Source organism: Staurois parvus, unplaced genomic scaffold, assembly GCF_062004578.1.
Source record: "Staurois parvus isolate SC_StPar_1 unplaced genomic scaffold, SC_StPar_1.0 ptg000186l, whole genome shotgun sequence".
Taxonomy (NCBI): domain Eukaryota; kingdom Metazoa; phylum Chordata; class Amphibia; order Anura; family Ranidae; genus Staurois; species Staurois parvus.
The window spans coordinates 7,958,169-7,974,504 of NW_028317982.1; the positions used below are offsets into that span (position 1 = coordinate 7,958,169).

Consider the following 16,336-nt stretch of genomic DNA (forward strand, 5'->3'; position numbering starts at 1 on the left):
TATATATACACACATACATACACACACACACACATACACATATACATATATACACACACACACATATACATATATACACACACACACACACACACACACACACACATACATACATACACACCCCTCAAAATGCATAAATGTAATTAAACAGATTGTGACCAGCTGGGTCACACAAGCCGCATATGCCTATGTATTGACGTGTCCGTTAAATTGTCTATCTGTACTATGAATACCTGACAAGCACACTCTAAAAAGAAACAATTTAAATTTTATAAATATAAAATGCTGAAACCTTTAAGCCCTGGTTCACACTGAATTCAGCTTTCAAATCACGCTACTTCACTTGAAGTAGTGTGATTTCATAGTCACTGGTCAGTGCAATTTCATGTGCGGCTTGCAAGTCGCACATGAAAATTGCCAAAAATAATGCGGGAACCTTTTTCAAAGTCAGAGTCGCACAGATTTGAACGGTTCCATAGGCAAAAATAGGGTCCAAACTGTCAAACTGCATGACAAATCGCATTGGTGTGAACAGGGCTTAGTGAATAGCTATTTCCTGAATGTGACAAAAACTGCATTTATATATCAAATAGAAAAAGAATATAGTCTGTTAATGCACTACAAAACAACCAAAGTTAATCAAAGTAACATTCCTTTAAATGTGTGACTGCAGAAATGAAAGGATACAGACATACAACACAGCCATGAAGAAATGAGGGATGACACCAAGATGAGCTCGCTTCCTCTCTTTGTGCTCAGTAGCTGTCCAGTACAAAGCATCCAAAATATCTTGTCCAAAAGATGAAAAGAGGCGATCTGCAACCTGGAATAAAGACAGAGTACCATCTGGGAACACTGATAAGGACGTGTACCTATGAAGACTAACAAAGTATACATACAAGTGACTAACTAGTTAAAATTGTTTTTAGAATCTCAGGCTCCAGCATTAAAATTTCCTCTCTTTAAAGAAAACCTGACCTGTAAAATGTGTGAGCTGTCAATCTGAAATACTGCTTGCTTGGCTGCCCAGCTGATCCAGTGGATTTTGTTAAGAACTCTCTAATTGATCCTGGAGTAATTCTATACAATATATATACCAGGCGTTTTGACTTCAGTGGCTGCATGCTTGTTTCAGGCAGTGACTAAGACTTCGAGCATAGCAGACAGGAAAACTAGTATTTCCAAAAGGAAAAGGCCAGCAATTGCAACCTACTTATTTCTCTTAAAGTTGTAGTAAAGTCACAATGTTGATTTTTACCTATAGGTACAGTAAATATCTCTTCAACATGCACCGTTTAGGAGATATTTACTTTAGCAGCAGCCAGTGACATCACTGATGCATGCGCACTGGGCTCTGAATGGACTGTGTCATCCATTCAGAACTCTGTGCCACGGCCATGACGTCAATGCGGCTCAGCCATTCATACAGCCGATGCCTGCAAACCCGGGAAGGAAGACTGGATGAAGATGAAAGCACCAGGACCTGTGATAGTTCACCGTTGAAGGGCTTAGTTTTCAGGGAAGTCTGTCATAATGTGCAAGTATGCGGTGCATACAAGCACATTATGATTTAAACCGCTCGCGGACCCCATTTTGTTCTTTTCTTTTTTGGTGCGGGTTACCAAAGGATAAGTTCACCTTTTTTAAAAAAAGATAAATGCACAATGATTTGCAGGTAAAAATAAAAAAAAAATTTAAAAAAATGTGCATTTATATAAATAAAGATCCCCAGCCTTCTGTAAGGGGGGGTAATTGGGGGGAGAGCTGCAGGAGTGGGAACATGCTACATGTTCCACCATAAAAATAAAGTGGAACGTGTAACATGTTCCTGAAGGTGAACTTGTCCTGTAAAGGATCATATTTCATAACTGTTACAACTTACACCCATATTCAATTCCACCACCCATCCATGTCTCCATGCTTTGTTTAGAAAACACTTTTTAGCCACAGCCATCATGTGTAAGGGCAGAGTATTCATGTAGCATTTACTTCCTAGAATCCATCTTCCCTTAGCTGGCATGAAGACAGGAGGGTGTGATTAGCTAAGAATGCCCCTCCTCTCCTCTTCCAGATGAAATAAATTAAAATGCCTATGAAAACTTCTGGAATGTATGACATCATTTTGGCCTTCAGAAAGCAACTGAAGAAATGTAAAAGAAAAAAAGAAAAAAAAAAAAAGTATACAACAAGTAGATATAATATACCTTCCAATCTATTTACAAGCTAGCAGCACAAGGATTAAAAATATGTAATGTTAATTGAGAGAGTTTAGTTCCACTTTAAAGTCTAAATGGAATGGGACCTAAAAGTACCTGAGACTGATCATAGATTAGAGTAACCAAAACTTCTCACTACTCACCACTGACCCGAACTGTCATCTGCATCATCCTTTGACTCTTTGTACTGCCACAATAGGCTGTATCCAATCTAGGTGACTGTGGCAGGAGCAACAGCACTTAATATCAGCAGCTCTGAGAGAACGATTAGCTGGCACCCAAACATAGCGGTAATGGTAGGATACGAGGCCATTATCAAACGACACTCAACAAAACTAGCTGATCAATAGCTTTGCCTACACAGATCCTGCCCTTTAACAGAGACACCACTTCTACTGCCACTGTTGAAGTAACCGTATCAGAACTGCATCATGATACAAGAGCATGCTGCCTCTTTTTGGTTGTATCTTCGCTTATAACAAAACAAAAAAAAAAAAGAAAAAAAAAAAAAAGAATGAGCTTAAACTTTAGGTGTGTTTCAACATGTCACAATGTGCACCGAAATATGCAAGTTAATACACTGTATTCACACCTAGAAAACTAAGAGGGTGCTAGGAATGACCAGCAACTGTCCGCTTTCAAATCATCTGTGTGCCAACCTCTACAGGTATGTATAAATCAATGTGCCAGGGCCTAAACCAACACACCATGCCTACCTTATGAGATGTATCTCTCAAACTAGGACTGCAGGATTTTTTTTTAAATTTCATGAGGTCTTTGACCCCTAAAAAACAAGTCTGGGTGTCCCTGTGGTGTATAGATTTGTGGTGAAGATATTTTAGTTACATGGCAAAACTAAATAAAAACACATATGTACTTGACAAAATGCTGCAGAGAACACAGATAAACACATCAGCTAAAGATACCCTTGAAGTGATAAACAGCAATATGTTACACACTAAAGCTGGCCATACATTGTACAATATTCTTGTTCAATTTCCTTTAGATTTACTTTCAACCATATAGTGCAAAGGCCTGCCTGACTGCAGACAAACGGAAAGTGTTTGTTTGACGTCATGTTATATGGTTTGGTAAATCTAAAGCAGGCCATAGATGGAGCGATTTTCTTTCCTGCAACCACGGGTTGTAGGAAAAAAAATCGCTTTGATTCCCCCATCAACACAGTCCATGTTGGTGGGGGAATCCCTCCTGCAGAGCCACTGTGTTCTCTTGGTAGGGAAAGCCATCCCTGTCAGGAGAACACACGGATTACTGCTGGCGGCTATAATAAACACTAGCAATAATTGAACGTAAAATCCAACAGGCAAGTTGTACCCAAGTTGATCGATTGATCAACTTGGGTACAATCTGCCTGGCCATACGTGGTTCGAATTTCAGCCGGCCTTTACTGAACCAGCAGAGATTTGAACAGTCTATGACTGGGGTAAAGGAAAATTGTACAAGAAAATTGTATAATGTATGGCCAGCCTGACACACAGAATGGAAATGAATGATAGACCAGCACTTACCTCAAGCATGTTGTAGATGATATAAAGCTTGATGACGGACTGTCCTCTGATGAGGTGGTACATCATGGAGTAGTCCACATAGTGCATCATGAAGTAACATATCACTAGTATCACTCCCTTCAATATGTCACAGACCTGAGCTGGCTGCAGCAACCGACCATCACTGTAAAGCCAAGAATTCACAACGTTCGTAAAATGACAATTAATTGACATTAACAGGAGGAAACACATGGAACACATGGCACAGCTACTGTAATGAAAAAAAAAACCTGGTAGAGGCTTTAAGATGCTTTCATGCTACTCAAAATGGGAAAACATTGTTTTACCTTCAGCTCTACTTTAAGGTTAGTGTTTCCATAAGAAACTTTTTCGATTAGTTTTCAGTCATCTGGCTTGAATGGAAAGCTACAGGCTGTTACACCCATACACCAGTTCGGCTTTTTATCTTATTAAAAATGTCCTGCTGCTGGCCAGCTTCACATTACACTTTGGAACTAAAACTGTGTTAATGGATGCAGAGGTTAACACCAAAGCGTTCCCAAAGAAAAAAAAACAAAAAAAAAAAAAAACAAGAAAAAAACCTGACACTTTTTGTTGCAAAAATCCATGTAACCTCTCAGATGTAAAATGTTGCTTTATGTGTGCATTTTTTTATATTCATTATTTGCATGCCTCCTTTTAAAGCCTCCCTGCTCTTCTCTCAGTCTTTTCTCTCCATGTGGCAGTGATATTTCACAGCTGCATATCTCGTTACATCACTGTGATAATTCAGCCACCTAGGCAGGCTGACACTTCTCCATCAATGGTGAAATATTACTGCGATGTTGTAGAAAAGATGAACAGCGATGAAGCAGACATCAACACCGAGTATTAAACGGACAACGAAATCTGAAGCATTCATAGAAACAGAATACAGCCATTCAGCTTCGAGGACAGTGAAACAGAGCCATCTAGTGTCATTCTTTGAAAACACTTTTGACCAAAAATCAAGACTTACTATAGGCATTTTTTTTCATTTTGGATAGAGTAAGGGGTTATAACCCCAGTCAGTTTATTTTTTGCCATTTGTGTCCCATTGGGGAGATTTCCCTTCACTTCCTGTCCTATAGCCAAACAGGAAGGGAGAGAAAATCTCTGCAAATTAAGGGAATTCCTTGTGGCCACCTAGGTCACCAGAACTAGTGTTCACATTGGAAGATTTCCCCTCTATTACTTTTCTGGGGACAAAATCCAAAATTTGGAGTTTCTTTTACTTTCACTTTCAATGATAATGGTTAACAGGACAAACAGAGGGTGAATCTTTGCAACAGGGAGCATAGACAGCAATTCTAATCCATATCCCCTCTATCCAAAACTAGGAAAAAACAAAAAAAAAAAAAGTTTTGCCTTTAGTTATACTCTCTTTCAATTGGGATCATCAATTTTGACATTTAGGCTCTTCAAATCACTGAGCAACAATAATTACCTTCATTTGTAATTTTTATAATGCATTTGTATTTATAATTTTAATTTCAATAAATTTTTATTGATCATTTTTAAAAAATTTAACAGGGAGAAAACATTTGGTTCAGTATAAATGTAAGCATACAATACAGCTGTATTAAGATGTTACCCCACCTTTCGGCTAGGGTTGGAAATAAAGTTACTGCATAGACATCAGAGGTATGCTAGGGGTGGACTGAACCGTGAGGAGTAGTGAGTAGTAAGGGGGTAATAAACAGGGGGAGAATAATAGGGGGAGGGTAGCGGGGAGGGGGGGAGAACTTGTGGTAGAATAGGGAAGGAGTACCAGTCTGACGTGGATAAGTAGAGCGATTGATTGTAAGGTATCAGGGGCTTATGGAGCAGTTAGGGTTTTGTAACCAGTTAGACCATAAGGGATTAAACTTTTGGGTGGAGTTATTGATGGCCAGTCTTTTTTCCATTTCGTATTCGACGTTGAGATCTGAAATTAGTGATTGAAGGGAAGGAGCTGAGGTTGTATTCCATAATCAGGTTATATGTAGTTTAGCTGCAAAAAGTATGTGGACAATGATGGTACGGGCGGTACAAGGGAAATTGTTAATCCCGATGTGTAAATGCCAGATTAGGAGTTGTCGTTATTTTGGAAACTTCGGTTATGAGTCGGAATATACTATTCCCAAAACATTTAATAGATTTGCAGGACCATAGTTTGTGAAGAGTGGAGCCTATGTCCCCGCATTGTCGCCAGCAAGAAGGGGGATGATTTGGGTAGAAAATGGCTAGTTTGGTAGGGGTTAGGTACCACTGATGAAGTATTTTCAAGTAGGATTCCCAATGTGAGTTGCAGTGAGGATTTGTAGGTGGATTTAAATGCGGTAGTCCATGTGTGAGTTGGAATAGTTTCTGCTAAGGTTTTTTTCCCAATTGGATAAAGAGGTAAATTTTAAAGTAAATTGCAGGTCCGTTAAATATTTGTAGAAGGTAGAGATGCCTTTACTTGGGTAATGTGGTCTGGAGAAATAAGTGTAGGCCGTAGCCGGGATTCTTATGGTATGGGGTATGTTGTTTGTTTGGATGCAGTGTGTGATTCGTAGGTAGGTGAAGTATTCAGCAGTAGGGAGATTAAATGTGGCTTGGAGATAATGAAATGAGTGCAGGATGTGATTTTTGTAAAGATCTGCTATATGATGTATGTTTCGTTTTTCCCACTGGGTTAAATCTAGGGAGGGTGTAATGGAATGTAATATGTTGAGTGGGGTCTGGAGTTGTTTGGAGTCTGCGTAATCTGTGGATAAGAGATCTTTCCAAGCTTGAAGGGAGGCTTGGATACATGGGTGCTTTAAGTAATAGGTCGTTTGCGAGAATATTGTAGTTAAGAGTAGATAGTGTGGTTTAAGTGGGAAAAAAAGGTGAAGTTTCCATTGTGGACCAGGACTTTTCTCTGGTTGGGTGCCACCAAAAATATATTTGGTCCAGGAGAGTGGCATTATAGTAGGATTTAAGGTGTGGAAGTCCAGTGCCTCCTTTGGAGGGTGGTTTGATTAAGAGATTGGTGGTACATCTAGGTTTTTTGGAATTCCATAGGAATCTGGTGAATATCGATTGGAGTTTGGAGAAGAAAGTATTGGGGACCGGTATTGGGAGTGTGCGGAAAATATAGAGCATTTTCGGTAGGATGAGCATTTTTAATGTCGCCACCCTGCCTAATTTAGATAGTTCTGAGGTACGAAGGTTGGCAATTACTTGGGGTATAGTTTTAAGTAATTGTTTGTGGTTCAAGGAAAATAGCTGGTCTGTTGCTTGATTCCTAAATATGGGATATTATTTTTTTCCCAAGTGAAAAGAAATTGTTTAGCAAGGGATAGTTGAGTGAGATATGGTGTGTGGAGGTTTAAAATTGAGGATTTGGGCTCGTTTAGTTTATAGTAGGATACCATCATATATTGTTGAAGATGGGTACGTATTGTTTGGAGGGATTTGGCTGGGTTGGTAATCATCAGTATGATGTCGTCTGCTAATAGGCTGATTTTGTGCTCAGTGTTAAGGTATCGTATGCCAGTGAACAGTGGGTCGTCTCGAAGTTTAGAGGCTAGGGGTTCAATAAGCAATGCAAATATGACCGGAGATAGGGGGCAACCTTGTCTGGTGCCATTGGTAATATCAAAAGGGGTCTGATAGTGTTCCGTCCGTTAATACTCTGGCTGATGGGAGGGAGTACAGTGCTAAAATGGCTGTTAACATCCAACCTGTGATGCCAAATTTCTGAAAGGTCATGTGCAAGAATAACTAGTGTATACGGTCGAATGCTTTTTCAGCGTCCAGTGATAAAAGCAATGAGGGTTGTTTGGTGTGTTCTAAGTGATGGATGAGGGATATGAGTCTTCTAGTAGCGTCAGGTGCCTGGCAGCCTGGTATGAATCCTACTTGGTCTGGGTGTATCAAAGTGGGGAGATAGGGGAGTAGTCTGCATGCTATAATTTTTGCATAGAGTTTGACGTCTGTTAAGTAGGGAAATTGGTCTATAATTTTGGACAAACTGTGGATCTTTGCCAGGTTTTGGTATTGTGGTTATTGTTGATTGTAGCATGTCTTTGGGGAATGTGCCAGTGGTGGCCGCATGGTTGAAGAGTCTTGTCAGATATGGCGATAGGTTAGAGGCAAATTGTTTGTAGTACTCGTTTATATAACCGTCATTTCCTGGAGGAAGTGTTTTAATGGTGGATTCTATTTCAGTGGGAGTGATCGGAGTTGATATGTCGTCAAGTTGGGTTGAGGAAAGTTGAGGAAGTTTAATTGTGTGGAAGAATTGTTGTATGGACGTAGGTGTTGGTTGAATGGTGTTGGGGTCGTCTTTAAGGTTGTATAGTTGTTGGTAATAGGTCGCGAAGGCACTAGCTATGTCCTGCGGGTTTGTGGTTAGGGATCGTGAGGATGGATGATAAACTGAAGATATTTTATTTCTTAGTCGTCGTTGTTTAATCATTTTGATTAGTAAGGAGTTGGCTTTGTTGCGAAGGGAGTAGAATGTAGTTTTTGGTTTTTGAAGGTTGAGGTCATATTTATAGAGCAGGAGGGTTCTAAGTTTGTTTCTGTCAGTGGTGAGTTGGGCAGATGTTGCAGAGCTGGGGGATTTTTAGCTTAATTCTTCTTTTGTTTTAATGGAGAGGAGGAGTTCGTCGATTTGTTGGTTTCTCTGTTTGGAGATTCGGGAATTTAATTGTATAAGGATACCTCTCATGTACGCCTTATTTGTGGACCATAATGTGTATATCGATGTTTCAGGTGAGTCATTTATGTCAAAAAACAGATTGTGAGCGTCCAATATGAGTTTTTTGTGGTCTGGGTTCTTCAATAAGAATGTGTTAAAGTCTCCAGATTCGGGATATTGAAGAGTGTTGATTGTGATCTAAGGAGATGGAAATTGGAGCATGATCTGACCAGGTTATGGTACCAATTTCAGAGGATGTGGTGTGTTGTCCACTTGTCCGTGATGAAAAAGTCAATTCTGGAGTAGGAGAGCTGAGAGAGGGAGTAGTAGGTGTAGTCTTTTTCCGTACTGTGATGGCATCGCCAGATGTCGTAGAGGTAATTTTTGTGTAGAAAGACGTTAATGATTGTTTGGAGGAGCGTTTGCTAGAGGAAGAGTCCAGGAGTGGGTTGCCGATAATGTTGAAGTCTCCTCCTATAATTAGTCTGCCTTGTTTCTGAGCGGAAATAGTGGAATTTATTTTGTTGTAGAATTGGAGCCAATTGGTGTTTGGTCCATAGATGTTGACCAGGGTGTACAGGATTCCATTAATTTTGCATATCAGGATATGGTAGCGTCCTTGAGGGTCTGCAATTTCTGAAATGAAGTGGTATTGAAGAGAGTCTCTAATGGCTGTGATGACGCTGTTCTTTTTGGGTCTGGTTGCTATATAGATTGGAGAAAAATGGTGTATGTGAAATTTGGGGATTTTGTTGGTGGCAAAGTGGGATTCTTGAAGGAATAGGACATCAGCCTTCAACGAGCGAGCTTCTTTTTGTAGTAGAGATCTTTTGAACGGTGAGTTGAGGCCACGAACATTTAGGGATGATATTTTAATCATAGTCTTGGAAGATATTTATCTTCGCTTGGTCTGGCGGTAGTGAGGCAGTGTTTCTAGCGGGTATCATAATTTTTTCTTTTACATGGTAAAAGTGGATGCGTGCCAGGATGTCCTTAGGAACTGCGGCCGTTAGGAAGGACTGTTTTGGTAATCTGTGCGCACGATCTATAGCGAGTTCTACATCTGATAGGGAAGGAATGAGGTTTTTCATGTACTGTTGTAAAAATGGTACTATGGCGTCTGAATTGATGTTTCCTGGGATTTCACGGAATTTGATATTGTTGCGCCTAGAGCGGTCTTCAAGATCCGCTAGTTTGAGATTAATCTGTTCTATGTCGGTGCCCTGGTCGGTGTATGCGTCTATTAGGTCGTTGTGAGCTGCGAACATTTCCCCCATTTTATTTTCAATATGGCGGATACGGTGGTCCTGTTGTACCGCTGTTGAAATTTGCGATAGTGTCATCGTCAGGTCATCATGTAAGGTTTGTCGCAGTGAGAGAAGCATACTTTTCATAGACAGTTCAGTGATAGGTTGGTCTGAAGCAGGAAAACTTTCTATTAAGGATGGAGCAGAAATAGCAGAATTGAGTGTAGAATAGGAAGGCTGAGTGACAGGAGGATTTTCTATGTCCAGCCTAGGTCTGGACTTAGCAGGGCTACTTGTGGTGGGAGACAGGGGCGGAGAGGACTCGCCAGGGTATAATGCTGCTTTGAGCCTGGGGTCTGTGGTGTGTTCTTGTCTCCGTTCCGTCTGTGAGGCTTCTGTCTGTGAGGAGGAGCCGGCGCCATCTTGGCTGCAGGGGCTGAGAGCTGGGAAAAAGCTTGTCAGCTTTCCCAGGTTCCCTGGTGATCTGCGGCGTCAGGGCATATTCCCTGGGGATCCAGTGGAGACCTGCGTCCCCTTATTAGCGTGGGGAGAGGTCCATGCCGCTGCTGGGATCGGTGAGTGCCGGGTTATGGCTGCGGGGATGCGGAGCTCTCTTCACGGAGCGGTCATCCCTAAGCCGGCCGCGCATGCGCCCCCAATATTTATAATTTTAATTACCAAAAAAAACCCCCCCATAAAATACACAGAAATTGTGTAAATATTTTAGCATGGCCACGAAAGTGTTGGGTGACTGCGGTATACCAAAAAAAATAAAATAATTTAACTCCACGCTTAATCAGATAATTATGGTTAAATGCATTTATTAAAAACGTGCTGGAAAAAAGAGGACTATTAAGTAGAAGATGACAGTGGGCACTTGAAGAAACAGAGGCAAGGCTGCCACAAGTATGGCGAGAGTTGCAAGAAGAGAATCAAATAGCCTACTTTGCCTGGTGGGACAACGTTTTTCTACAGTGCTATAATGTCCATATATATCATTGCATTACACAGTCCTCAGACGTCTTACCTGTCACCGCTGACTGTTCAATGCTCTCAATGTACTCCCCATAGGAGGGAACCAGCTGCCAATCTAAATGCTGCCAGTCTGTGCTTGTTAATGTACACGGCTTCATTACTGACAGCTGTGGGTCCGGATGGGGTCATGCATGCAAGGCTGGCTACTATCCTGGGCCTGCAGGGAAATCCTGCAAGGCAGGAATGTACTGGGCAGGTTCATGTAAAGCCTAACTCCACATTTAATGAATTTTAAACAGCTCATTCAGACCAAGCTGGGCTGTGTTCTACTCCCGGAAAAAAGCACTGCTCAGCCATTCACAGGAAGCTTTGCATTTTCTGAATGAATACAACGCTTCCTGATTGGCTGAGGTGAAAATGTGGGTGAATGACATAAGTTCTCCACCTCAGCCAGCCAGAGGAAGCCTTGTATTCATTCAGAAAATACAAAGCTTCCCGTGAATGAGAGCAGGGCTCAGCCAGACTCGAATTTGTCCCGAGAATGGGGAGTGCTGCTGCCTACAGAGCTGTATACTGCATATAGCTGGGGCTATATACATTTCATACAGCACTGACAGCTGCTCCATGTGCAAGTGACCAGCTTGGTCCAAACAAACCATTTAAAGTTAAAAAACAAAAAACATGGAGTTAGACTCAGTTTGATAAAAGAGAGGACTGAGGAACATAACTGGCAGCAAGCATGTGGGCTATGCTTCTACGTGTAGTTTGAATGTTCATGAGTTTAACCACCTAAAGTGATACTAAACCCAGGACCCTGCATTTACACAGTACAAAGAACATGGAAATTCAATTATTTTAGTAAATATAAACTGCTAATACCACCTTTTCTCATCAGCAGTATATAGCAGTCTTGTGACTTCTATCAGTGTCCAGCATATCACTGCTTAAAGTTTGTGGGAGGAATTTTCTTTTTGCTCTAGGAGGATGCAGAACCCCTGACCTCTGTCTGGACAGTGCTGATTGGTCCTGTGCTGATTGGTCCTGTGCTAATCACATGCACTCTCACGAAAAAAAAAAAAAAAACCTCTAGCATTACACACCAAACTGAGCATGTGCAGAGTGACTTAACACAATATGTCTTATCAGGAGATAAGAGGTGGTCACTTATATATATACACACACACATACATACACAAACAAACACACATATACACACACACTACATATATACATACACACGCACCATAGTTTGTAGATGCTATATCTTCATGCAAACCAATCAATATACACTTACTGAGATTTTCTTTTACCAAAAGACATGTAGCAGAATACATGTTGGCCTACATTTATGAAGAAATTAGATTTTTCTAATGTTTTTATTGGATATGTTTTAAAGCAGAAAGTAAATGTTTTTCTTTCCACATTTTCGGTCTTTTTTCATTAATATAATAAACAATAAAAAGTCCAGTGGTGCTCATATACCACCAATAGAAAGGTCTATTTGTGTGTGAAAAAAAATGATATAAAAATTTAATTTGGCTACAGTGTTGCACAACTAAGCAGTTACCAGTTAAAGTAGTGCAATGCTGAATAGCAAAAAAAATTGCCTAGTCGTGAAGGGGTAAAACCTTCCAGAGCTGAAGTGGATAATAACACCAAAGAATAAATAAATGAATGTTATTCCTGTGTTGCAATCCTGCAGGCAACCTTTTTATCTGACAGGAAGTGAAGGAATCTTGTTTTGGACCTGAAGTTCTAATCCTTCCCCTCTGTCCAAAACAAAAGAAAAAACAAAAGGTTTGGCTACAGATAAACACAAAGGCATTACCCTCACAGGGCTGGTTTTCAGGATCACACAGATGCACGGAAAATGTTGAGTCTTCCTAGCTCTCAAAGACCACATATCTCTCTGGTGTCAGCCTGGTCAGAGTACCTCTGCGTACGGCCACACAAGCCTGGACACTCTCCTCCTGCATGTCTGTACACACTCTTCTCCTGCAACAATCGTATCCGGGCTATCTACAGAAGACTCTTGTGGACAACACTCACCTCTGTCCAATCAGTTTCACACCTTTCAAACAAACAGAAACCCCTCTGTCATAATGTATACACACAGGGGTGCCTAGTTCTGCACCCCCCCAGTTATAATGTACCCAGGAGGGACAGAGGCAGTGTCCTGCCCCGCTGCCTGCAGCCTATCAAGGTCTAAGGCAGACTGCAGCTGGAAAGGGCTGAATGCTGTACTGTGTGGTACTCCCGTTTAGGGCCCTATACATTCAAGGATGATTGCCTGGAAGACAGGTCTTCTTCTACCCACTGATATGCATATTTGGCTTTAAAAAAAAGAAGTGTGGACTTTTCTTTTTCCCCCAGTTATACTTACCTAGGTGGATGCAGAATCGGTCCAATGCTGCATATGTCCCCCGCTGCCAATAGGGGCGATCAACTGACCGCTGATTTCTCACAGCCGCTTTCAGCAGAGAGCGGTGACTGTCAGTCACCGCTCTCTGCTCTTCCCACTCTGTGCTCACTGAAACGCTGGGCTGTGGAGAGAGAGGGAGGGAGCGTCTGCTCAGACTCTCAGTAGCTCACTGAGAGGCCGAGCCAGGTGCCTCTCCAGTCTCTGGGGTGGATCCTGACTTTGGAGTCAGGATCTTTCCCCAGCCTGGACCGGCTGAGTGAAGTCAGCTGACAGTAGGCTTTAACCTGCTGTCAGCTCAAAACGGGTCACAGCAGTGTAGAAATAACTGAACTCCAGTGATTAACAGACGTACAGCCAAAAGAGCTTTAGCTGCACTTCTCCTTTAAGCTGGTTTTACTATATACATCAGACAAGACAACAGCAGATACAAGAAATGCTTACATTACATGGCTGTTATTTCACATGTCACAATCACTAGAATAAGTGTTGTTATAAGGGATCAGCTGCAAAGCCACAGTCTGCCATAACACAAGCAAACCATTCCACATACTGCTTCCCTCGTACATAGAAGCAGCCTCTTGATATTCAGCACTGAAAATGAACAATGGCTGAGCCAGAACAGCTTGTCTTACTCATCTTAGAAACAACAGTGCTGATGTAATAACTCACATATAGACGGCAATAAATTAATAATAATAAAATGTCAGTGAATATAAAAGCAATTAGATAGAATAAATGTTTCTCTTACAAGGCTGCCAACTCATCCGATTAATTGCTGATGTATAGATGTTATGTGGGCACTGTGGTTAATTAGATATAGACAATGGTTTACCTGCAGTTAATTAGCACAGGAATCTATGTAATCCAGCAATAAAGGGATGAATTGGCATCTTTTGCTCTCCTATCCCTGCACCTTAGCTCACTATATACTGTATTTTAAAAAAAGCTTTGAAAGCATAATACGGTAAAAAGAAGCCATGTAGCCAATATACTTAAAAGGAAATCATGCTGAAGCTGGTCACAGCCTAACAGTAGCAAATTATATGACAGACAGGCAAAATGAGAGGACTGTGTCATGTAGTCGTGAACATTACTTCTTGTCCTCACTCAAGTGTTTTTATGGTCAAAATGTAAAATCCTATATGCATTTCCACATTGCATTTTAATTGTAGTCTACTTCTATTAATTTCAATGATCTTGAGGTTTGTGAAGATCCCACACATTTACTATCCACTGTGTCACACATTTCACAAAGCCTGCCTTCTGAACTACAGAGGTGCTGAGAGGAGGAGTTTCTGGAGGCGGAGTCAGGCTAGGAATCATTGCTCGCAGGAAGCAAAGTACCATGGGATATGTAGTCCTTAATATTTTAACATAAACCAAAGGAATGAGCAGAGGAGAAGATGCAAAGCATGCAGGGAATCCAGGAAGGTGTGGATAGAAATGGCCTGCAGACAGATTTTTCAGGTATGCTTATACTGCATTGTCAAACATAATTATTGCTTGTATTGTCATTAGAATGATGTTATAAAATAAAAGTGTATGCTGTTACTATAAATCTCCTTTAAATATCCATGCAAGTGAGTGCAAATGTTTATTATCTATGGAGAGTAATATTGTCACGTAGTAGTTGTAATACGAATACATCAGTTCCCATGATGCAAAAGACAGAAGGAAAATAAGATAAACAGACACTCTCACCTTGCCCAAAGTCGACCCAATACTCTGTGTATGGGGGTGCTTGTGAGCACCTTCTATGATGCAGTGCTCAAGCCTAGCAGCCAATCGCTGGGTCTAAGCACTGTCACATGACAGGAGGTCACGCCAACACTCTAAGCTCTGACACCATGTATTTTGAGGCAGCTGAAACAAAGTTGCTGGGGATTTTCTATAATCAGTAAAGAATATTACAATAGATGATTTAGCACCTATAGAGTCCATGCAATGCATAAAGAAACTCCTGGGCAAAGAGTCCAGAGATCCCGATGTTGTATACAGAGGTTTCTATCCAGATATATGACACAACCCAGTACTGGTAGTCACAGGTATCGGTTATTCCTCTAGAAGTGAGCTGTTCAGTCACTGCAAACAGATTGTGATCTGCCTTCCCCGATCTACTTTCCTTCATTTTGGCAATCATACATTATTTAAGCATAGATAAATATATTTGAGTGGTTGTAAATTAATTCTTTGCATGAAGGTAAAAAAACCTTCTGTGTGCAGCAGCCCCCCCATCCCAATACATACCTGAGCCCCATCACAATTCAGTGATGTGCACAAGAGCCTCTCCTCTCTGGATACCCCCTCCTCATTGGCTGAGACAGCAGCAGGAGCCAGTGGCTTCCACTGCTGTCAATTACAGCCAATGAGCCAATGAGGAGAGAGAAGGGGGAAGCTGCAGCTCTGTGTGCTTGCTCTGGGGGCACTTGGTGGGAGGGAAGGGCCAGGAGTGCCAGTGGGGGACAAGAGAAGAGGAGGATTGCAGCTGCTCTGTGCAGAAGCATTACACAGAACAGGCAAGTATGACAGGTTTGTATTTTTTTTTAAATTACCTTTAACCACTAGCCTACAGGGCACTTATACCCCCTTCCTGCCCAGGCCAATTTCCAGCTTTCAGCGCTGTCACACTTTGAATGATAAATGCGCGGTCATGCAACACTGTACCCATATGAAATTTTTATCATTTTTTTTGAGACAGATAGAGCTTTCTTTTGGTGGTATTTAATCACCTCTGGGATTTTTATTTTTTCTTAAACAAACCAAAGACCACTGAAAATTTTGAAAAAAAAACAAAAACGTTTTTTCTTAGTTTTTGTTATACAATTTTGTAAATAAGTGATTTTTCTCCTTCACTGATGTGCGCTAATGAGGCTGCAGTGATGGGCACTGATAGGCTGCACTGATGGGCACTGATAGGTGGCACTGATGAGGAGGCACTTGTAGGTTGCACTGATGGGCATTGACAGGCATCACTGATACATGACACTGATATATGGCACTGATAGGCGGCACTGACTGGCAGCACTGATGGGTGACATTGAAAGGCAGCTCAGATGGGCACTGATATGTGGCATTGATGTGCACTGGTATGCACTGATGGGCACTGGCATGTGGCACTGACTGCTGGCACTGATGAGCACTGACTGCTGCAACACTGATCATCAGTGCCCTGATGATCAGTGTACATGTCCCCTCTGCGGAAAGCCGATTACCGGCTCTCCTCACCTCTTGAGCTGTCAGCGTGACAGTTCGAGGAGAGAAATGCCGAAAACCGG

General features: G+C 41.5%; 1 protein-coding gene across 1 annotated transcript in view; it reads right to left on the reverse strand.

The window, feature by feature from the left end:
- Positions 1–16,336, reverse strand: part of TAPT1 (transmembrane anterior posterior transformation 1) — a 113,604-nt gene that overhangs the window by 57,262 nt on the left and 40,006 nt on the right. Inside the window, exons 4-5 of the mRNA XM_089677445.1 lie at positions 3,746–3,908; positions 688–823 (exon numbers count right to left, since the gene is read on the reverse strand). Of these exons, the coding sequence (XP_089533571.1) occupies positions 688–823; positions 3,746–3,908 (299 nt within the window). The remainder of the gene's footprint in view (positions 1–687; positions 824–3,745; positions 3,909–16,336) is intronic.